We start from the raw sequence: 7894 nt of genomic DNA, 5'->3' as shown, positions 1-7894 counted from the left end.
CTTTCTCCTCCCTCTCCCCGTTTTCCTTACAGTCCAGTGGCAGTCAAAAGTGATGGGCTACTTAATAGTCACCAGTAGCCAGCCCAGCCCTGTCTCTGGAGGTCTGGGTGAGCTACAGGTGAAGAGAGGTGACTAAGAAGGCTGCAGAGGTTCAGTCAGGTTACAGCTTAATTCCTGTGAGTCACCAATACTGACACCCAGGCCGTTAGCCCTTCTAAATCACAATCATGTTCCAAATTCTGCAGAGCCAGTTGTCACTTCTGCTGAACAAGCAGTTTCATTTATTCCAAAGGTGTCCTCCCAGACTCCACATGGACTTCGTGACCTAACTCCTAGGAGTCACGCCCACAACTCATTCTGTTTTGAACCCTGCCCCAAGGCACAGAACTGAGTGGTTCCTTGAGGGCTCACAGAAGACTCTGGGTGTACAGGTTTCCCAGTCTAGGTCAGCTCTCCTGAACAGGAAAAACCCTTTGCCCCACAGGAATGACATGGAGCAGAGTCCAAGGTTTAGAGGGCTGGGGGGGCGGTGGAAGGTGGGGACAGAGTGTGGATGGCAGAAGGGGTGAGGTAAAATGATGAGACAGAGAGAGAAAAGGAGAGAACCCACCTCAGACTCAGAGTGAGCAAAGATCTTAAAAATCATGCGGAATTCAGTTATTGACTTCAGGCATGTTTTATTATAATCTTAACACAGTCTACATAAATTTGAACTTGTTTTTATTTGGGTCGTTATAACATAGCATAATAATAAAAACCAAAGCACTGGTCCTCTGAAATAAAGCAGGCATCACCATTCAATGAACGCACTTGATTTATTTTGTATAAAAGGGTTAAGTTTACAACTAAACTTTTATAAAAAGTTTAGCAGGAATAAGTACATCATTACATTTTTATGCAGAAATAACCATCTCTGCCACTATACAAGAAAACTCTAATTAAAGAGTTCACAAGGTTTCACTCAATATATATATTTATATATAAATATATACACAGCATTCAGTAGGCTTGTGTCAAAAGGTAATTTTTGACCAAAAAGACTTCATTTAAGTGACTGAATACTGAATCCTTCCGGTAGTCACGCTCCACCTTTGAAAAAAAAGGCAAAGTCTGCTTGATTGGGCAATTCCTTGTGATTTGAACGTTTCGCTCCCCATGGTGGGAATAGTATAAAGAAACCTTCCAACTGCAGAAAGGGCATTTAAAAGTCTTTTTCATAAATAACGAATATCACAGTCCAGGTCAGAGAACACCCTGGGAAGACGATCATTCTTAGTTTTCCTTTCATTTGTTTTTTCTTTTAAAAGGTCCATTCAACTTGTTCTCCTGGTGAAATGGTTGAAAAAAAAAGTTCAGCGTCTTAAAATATCCTGTGGATTTGTTGTTGTGCAAAAAGAAAAGAAAAAAAAAAGGAAAAAAAAAAAAGTCCTGAACACCTGCAAAAGATTGGTAGAGAAAGGCACGCTTAGGAGAATGTAACCCAAGGGGAGGCGGGCAGACGGGCGCCGAGGAAACCACAGTTTGAACATTTAACCAAACACTGGGAGATTGGGCAAACCCTGGCGTCCAGACGCAGCCTATACACCCGGCCTCAACAGCGCAAATTAAACATGAAAATAGCAGGGACTCCAGGGAAAAACCTCCCAGCCCAATCTCCTATTTGGATCTCCAAAGACAGCGCTCACAGGCGCCAGTCTGCTGCTTGTAACAATTATTTGATTGAAAACAGCCCTTTAGTTAACAGATAGGGAAGTCTGGGATCCCGCAGCACAGGGGCTGAGCACAGGGTAGCAGCCTCAGCCAGCAGACTCCCAGAAGACTGCAGTCCTAAGAAAGGAGGATGTATGGAATCTGTGGCGGTAAATTAATTACAGCGGAGGTTAGTACCTCATAGCACCAGAGGAATAGAGTGATCAGGGCATCACACTGGCTACAAAAGCCAACGCACACGTTTTTTTCTGCCACCTTTCATAGTAAGTCACTGGCATCATTTTCCCCCCTCTGTGATCTTGAGGAACCACAACTACAAACCTTTTCATGTCTGCTGGGACAAGCAGTATGTGCCTAACACAGCGAAGTAAGCATGCACTCACTCAATCAGACATTTTACACACATGTAACCTCGCACAAGCAAATTACAGAAACGCACGCGCACCCAGAAAGAGGCACAAGCAAACACTCACCATGTTTTCAGCCACAGAGTGCTTTGCTGTCATTTGATATTAACTCGGAAGGGAATTCAGAAGCCTGGAAAGGAAGAGGATAAAAGCACGATGTTAGACAACCTGATTGGCCTCTTTTTTATTAAAGTACTCCACAGATCTCTAGTCCCGTTAGACAAACACGTTGATGCTACAATTGAGACTCAAATGCATGGACACAGCAGAACTTACTAGCAATTTCACGCACGGCTCAATCTACAGCAGATTTTTTTTTTAAGAAAATAAAGTTAATTAGCTCACGTGTAAGTCACCATCTCGACAATGGCTCTACTAGTGACAGTCCAGGCAGTCGCAGGAGCGGGACACTAGGAGCAGGGCTTACCTGCAAGGACAGGATGCTGATGTCCGTGTTTAGGGTGGTCAGCGGCGTCCTGGACGCCTGGTTCTGCCCGGGTCTCGGGTGGTGAAGGCTGACAATAGTGGGGTGCGAGTCCAGGGCGATCTGCAGGTCCAAGATGTAGTCGATGACGTGCTGCAGGATTTCCATCTTGCTCACCTTCTTGTTCTGGGGGATGCTGGGCACCAGCTCCTTGAGCTTGGAGTAGCAGTCGTTCATGTTGTACAGCAGGCTCATCGGGTCGTCCACTGGGGTCTTGCTCCGGGAGATGCCCAGGCTGTGGTCCGACAGGCTGTTTTTCCTAACGGACCTCACCGGACTGAAGGCTTTCATGCTGGCCGCGGTGGAAGGAGAGACGAGAAGGGAGAGAGCTGCCCTGGCGCTCAAGCCGCCTCCTCCTACTGAGCGAAGCGCGCTCAGCACCAGGCTCGGCTCAGAATGAAGCGCGAGTCTGGCTGGGCGGCTTTTATCCGCACTCGCCGGGGCCACACGAGTTGGCTTTCCTTCGTCTCTATTGGTGGAACGTGGCACGTCCATCAGACCAAGCGGACGCTCCCATTGGCGAACGCCGGCGCGGGGCGAGCGCTCGGCCCTTCCGTGTTCGCAGCCAATCCGGGCGGAGTGGGCGGGGCGGGCGCCAGCCCAGCTGGGGTGGTAAATAGAGTACAGTACGCGCGGCGCGGGAGGGGCGGGGGGAGGCTCAGGGAGTCGAAATGTGCAGCCCTAATTCTGGCTGCAAAGGGCGGGCAGGACCCTCGTCTGGGGCGGGGGGGTGCGCGTCCAGCCGCGCCAAAGTCATAGCGACGGGGGCGAGTTCAACACTGCACAGGAAAAGTCACAGTTCCCTGCAGCCCGCAGGGTATCGTCAGGAAAGAGCATTTCCAGAAGGGAACACACAGATAAGTTTGCCACCGGGAAGTCACGTTGGTAAAGTGAGTCCCCTCTTTTAAGATGAAGAAAAATCATATTAAAAAGAAATACCCGTCCACGCAAGCATTCAAGGACAGGTTAGTGGGACTTTAGGACGCGGGAGGCTTATTGGAGACTCGGTGACAGGAGTGCTTCCCGGCCGCCGAGGAGCCCCGGGGGCCATGGCACTTTCAGGGTTCCTTTTCAAGAACCCGGCAGGACCATTATAATGAGCCTATTAATCGGAAACCATTGAGGGGATTTGCATATTGAAACGACATTTACATACCCTGCCCTTGAAAGGCTGCAGGTCTGTGCCCTCCAGTGTAGGTGGCAAAGTAACGTGATTAATGCCGCACAGGTCGTGATTTCTGGTGTCACATCCCGCACCTACAGTAGTTCTGCAGCTCTGTGACAGGTAGGTGGCCTTAGCTACTGACAGCTTAACGCGATCTTAAAAGAAAATTCGGTTATGTCTGAGCTTTTCAGCATTGGTGCTAGCTGCAGCTTCTGGCTTGGGTTGTTTGGCTGGAAATCCTTAAGAACTCCATCCGTCTAAATAATAAAGTCTGCAGTTATCGACTCAAATACTGTAATTCTCACATCATTGTAGCCCAACTGCAACCCACCGTGTATTCGCTGTGTGTTTGGGGGGAAAAAATTCCTACTTTTGTAGACAATAAACTAGAAGACCTCAGAGAACAGAATCTAGGGGACTTTTTGTTTCCATCTCCTCCTCCTCTGCGTTTAGGAGGAAGGAGGCAGAACTGGAGACCGAGCAAGGCTCAGCAATGGGGAAAACAATATTTTCCCTTCAATTAATGATTAATTCCTCAGCTGGTGGGCCCGTGCTCTCTGACCTCCACGTGACAGCCATGTGCCCCAGGGCTCTTCTCTCTGGAGAGGCAGAGTTGGTGGCGCCGAGGTGGGGGCGTCACTTCCATAAAATCCAGCCACCGCAGTTTAGAGGCTGTTTCCTACCCAGACATGAAACGTGCCCAGTGCCTGCCCAAGGCCCTGCAGTGCCGCCTGCCACACGGTGCCTGGCAGCGTTTGCTTAACGACCGTCGCCTCTGATATTAAACCTGGAAGCGATTTACTATCCGAGGCCCCCCCCACTTCGAGCCTTTCGATGTACTTTGTGTGCATGTGTTTCTGTCACATACGTGCCACGGCGGAACAGATTTTGTTTTGACACTATTTTGGTTCATGATGTTAGACTCTGACTATTTTACAATAATAGCCAATGTAAACAAACATCCTTAGGATTCTCAAATTATTACTTAGGATTCTTGGACATTGCAGCTCTGCGGTACTGACGCACTCCTGGCTTTTTCCAAGGACACCGTATGTTAGCACCGTGCCAGCCTCGTTATCCCCACCAGAGGCCTGGGCTGGACGGCCATGTGTCGGTGCAGCGTTGCTGCGCCATGGGCAGCGCCTTCCCCCGTCATTCTTGTATCCTGATGTAGTAAAATTGCTAAATATGGTGAAAGTTTTCTGGTGTTCCTTTCTTCAGCTGCCATGCCCAGTCCTGGGTTGAATCCGGTTCCATTGACACGCCAGCCACTTTTACATTCATTTGGAGATCATTTTAAGGGGATTACAAGCTGTGTGAGTTAATGATTGAATAAAGGCCCGAGGAGTTACTAGCATGACTGTCTCAGGAAGACCAAGACAAAAAGAAAAAAAAATCACCTTTAAAATTATAGTTTCGTGGGGGGAAATAGGGTTGGAGCAGTTCGGGGGTGGCTTAAAAAGACATTTGAAACTCCGCCACTGGTGTCTGATGCCTTTGAGGGCTCTGAAGTTCAAATGGCCCCAGCTGCAGGAAGAGCTGAATCCGTGGGTGGTGGGAAGGTGTGAAGGGCTTCCGGCTGGGGGGAGGTGGGGTGCAAATACTGGCGGCCCTGGCTTACCCACGGGGACACCCCACATTTAAAGCAACAGACCTGCTCTGGAGGCTCCCTGAGCCCGGGTCCTGGGCTTGCTCCCTCATTCCGCCTCTTTTCCAAGCCTGGCCGGCGCCCCCACCGCATCAGGCCGCTGGCGATAATCAGAAGCAGCTCCGGGCCGGCCGCCTTGGCCATCGTTCCCGCGTCATGCCACGGGGGGCGGAGGAGCCGGCGCGGCGGGGGCCTCAAGGTCCTCCCTGCACATCTGGCGCAATTGGGCGCGCTCGCCTTTCTTCCCCCGCCCCCTCCTCCAGTTTTGTTCTCACAGCTGTGTCCATTCCGCCCGTGACCCCCCGAGTGATCCCTGACAGGTGATGAATTGGCAGCCGCGGTGGCGGCGGCGGCGAGCGGGCCAGGCCGCGGCGGGGCCGGAGCCGGAGCCCCGGAGCAGACTCTCTGGCGCCAGGCGCGTGACGCCGCCCATTCACGCCGCCCTGCAGCCTTGTCCTCGCGGCGCCGCTCAGGCGGCTGCCATGGCAACCGCGCCGTCACTCAGCGCGCGCGCCCAGCTGATCAATGCCTGCAAGGCCCGGCGGTCCCAGGCTAGCCCCGGCCCGGCCGCCGCCCGCGCACCTGCAGCCTCTGCACGTCTTAAGTTTCCAGCGATTTGGGGAAAGGAAGGAGGGCGGAGAAGAAAAGGAGGAAAAAAACAAAAAACAAAAAACGGTGGAGGGGAGGACGAGGCAAAAAGCCGGGAGAGGGAGAAGAAAGGAATCTCCCTTTTGTAAAAGGAGGCGTAATGTGGCGTAGAGGTTGCCAAAGCAAAAGGTTTTGCTTTATTTCATTTGTTTTTGCAACGGAGGCGTCTAGGGTGGGGCTGGCGCGAGCGAAGGGTGGAGAGGGAGAAGGTCACTGTCTCATCGCTGGGCAAAATTTATTTATTCCTTTTGGATCTTCTGGGTCCTCGCTGGAATGGCTTTGATCCCGGGCTCCTAAAAATACTTTTGAAGGACCCCCTTCTCTCTCCAACCTACCCCCCCTCCTCCCCGCCACTGTCCTACTGCCTTCCTCTTTGGAGCCCTTGGAGCCTGCGCAAGAAATAAGAAAAAAAAAAAAATTATCCAGAAAAGCTCCCCCTCTTCCCTGCCCCGGGGAGGCGGGAGGATGTGCAGCCCGGGTCCCGCGGCTCCCCGGAGCCTTAGCGCGCAGAGCGCAGCCCGCATTTGCGTCCCTATAACCACTACAAAGCGGGGCCACACGAGCCGCTTTAATAACGCTGCACTGTGGACTGAAACTTCCAAGTCAGCCTGCGGACGGACGCAGACGCCTCCTCGGTCCGGCTTTATCTCCAGGGAACGTTCCATTTTAAGAACCAGATGCCAACATTCCCGGACAGTTTATGGCATCCGGAGCCCTCAAGGGTGCTCATCTGCAGTTTAGTGTTGGTAGCAATTATTTATCGTCTGTCCTGGAGAGGAGTTTCCGAGCATAAACGTCCTCTGCTGGCCCTGAAGCTGCAGGCTGGAGGTGGGGGGAGAGGGAGTTAGGGGGGTGTGTGGGGTGCACGACTGGCCGGTCCTGTTATCTGGCTTAGCAGAGTTTGTTGTGGTTTTCGAGGAAGTAGCATCTGGATTGCATAAAGACCGGAGTTTTTGCTTTACTTGTTTATTCAATACCTTGGCGAGGGGGAGGCTTACCCTGAAACCAGATAACCGAATTTGGGTTTAAAACGGCCTTTGGTGAGGGGCATCGCGAGGGGAAGAAAATGAGCAAAGCCACGAAAAGCAAACAAGAGGATGTTTACTTTTCTCCTTGGGTATTTTTGAAGACCTCCCTAATCTCTTACGCTTCTTGTCGCGCTCAGCTAATAAATGGCATTAGCAAGGCGCTTCACCTACTCCACTGGCTTAGTGTTAAGTCGCTCCTCCCGCGGCCGGGCCATAATTCCTTCTAGGATTCCCGCGCAGTCTTGTTGGCCCAGAGATCTCTGGGGCCCCAGGTAAAACACCGTGCCAAATCCAATTGCTCGCAACTGTGTGATCCCCCTTTTAGGGGGATCGCTTTTCAGCTGAGTTCAAAGGAAGCAAAGTTTGGGAAGTTTGGCGGAGGGACTGATGTGCCTACCAGCGCCGCAACTATTTTGTTACGAACGGTGTGCCTCCATTTGTGGTCGCGTTTAACTTTCACAAAGGATTTTCCTGTGACTTTTGCACCGGTCACCAAATTAAAAAAGAAAATTAACTCGAGAGATAAGGTTTTGGAAAACAATCTCGGGCCGCCCGCGAGCTGGCGGGAACGGGGCTGGCGTCGCCAAGTCTGCGCCGCCCAGAGGCGCGCGCCTCGGTCCAGCCACCGCGGGGAGCCCGGGTCACCGCGGGGACCGTGGGCCGCAGCCCGCTGTGCGCCCCCGCGAGCGACGGAGCGCAGTGCCCAGGCCACCCGCGTCTGCCCACTGGCGTCCGTGGGAATCCGCAGCAGCCAGCGACAAGGGGGGGCTTGTCAGGAATCAAACTGCATCTTAACATTATAAT

At 52.0% G+C, this 7894-nt stretch overlaps 1 protein-coding gene across 1 annotated transcript; it reads right to left on the bottom strand.

Annotated features, from left to right (window-relative positions):
* Positions 1–796: 796 nt before the first annotated feature.
* Id2 (inhibitor of DNA binding 2) lies at positions 797–3011 on the bottom strand. The gene is made up of 3 exons (XM_020185190.2): positions 2545–3011; positions 2184–2247; positions 797–1436 (listed from the first exon to the last, which is right to left on the bottom strand). Exons 1-2 carry the CDS (start codon positions 2890–2892, stop codon positions 2191–2193), a joined length of 405 nt encoding a protein of 134 aa, XP_020040779.1. The 5' UTR covers positions 2893–3011; the 3' UTR covers positions 797–1436; positions 2184–2190.
* Positions 3012–7894: the final 4883 nt, after the last annotated feature.

This window comes from Castor canadensis, chromosome 12 (assembly GCF_047511655.1).
Source record: "Castor canadensis chromosome 12, mCasCan1.hap1v2, whole genome shotgun sequence".
NCBI lineage: Eukaryota > Metazoa > Chordata > Mammalia > Rodentia > Castoridae > Castor > Castor canadensis.
The sequence above is the reverse complement of the archived record's forward strand: the minus strand, read 5'-3'. Positions and strand labels throughout refer to the sequence as shown.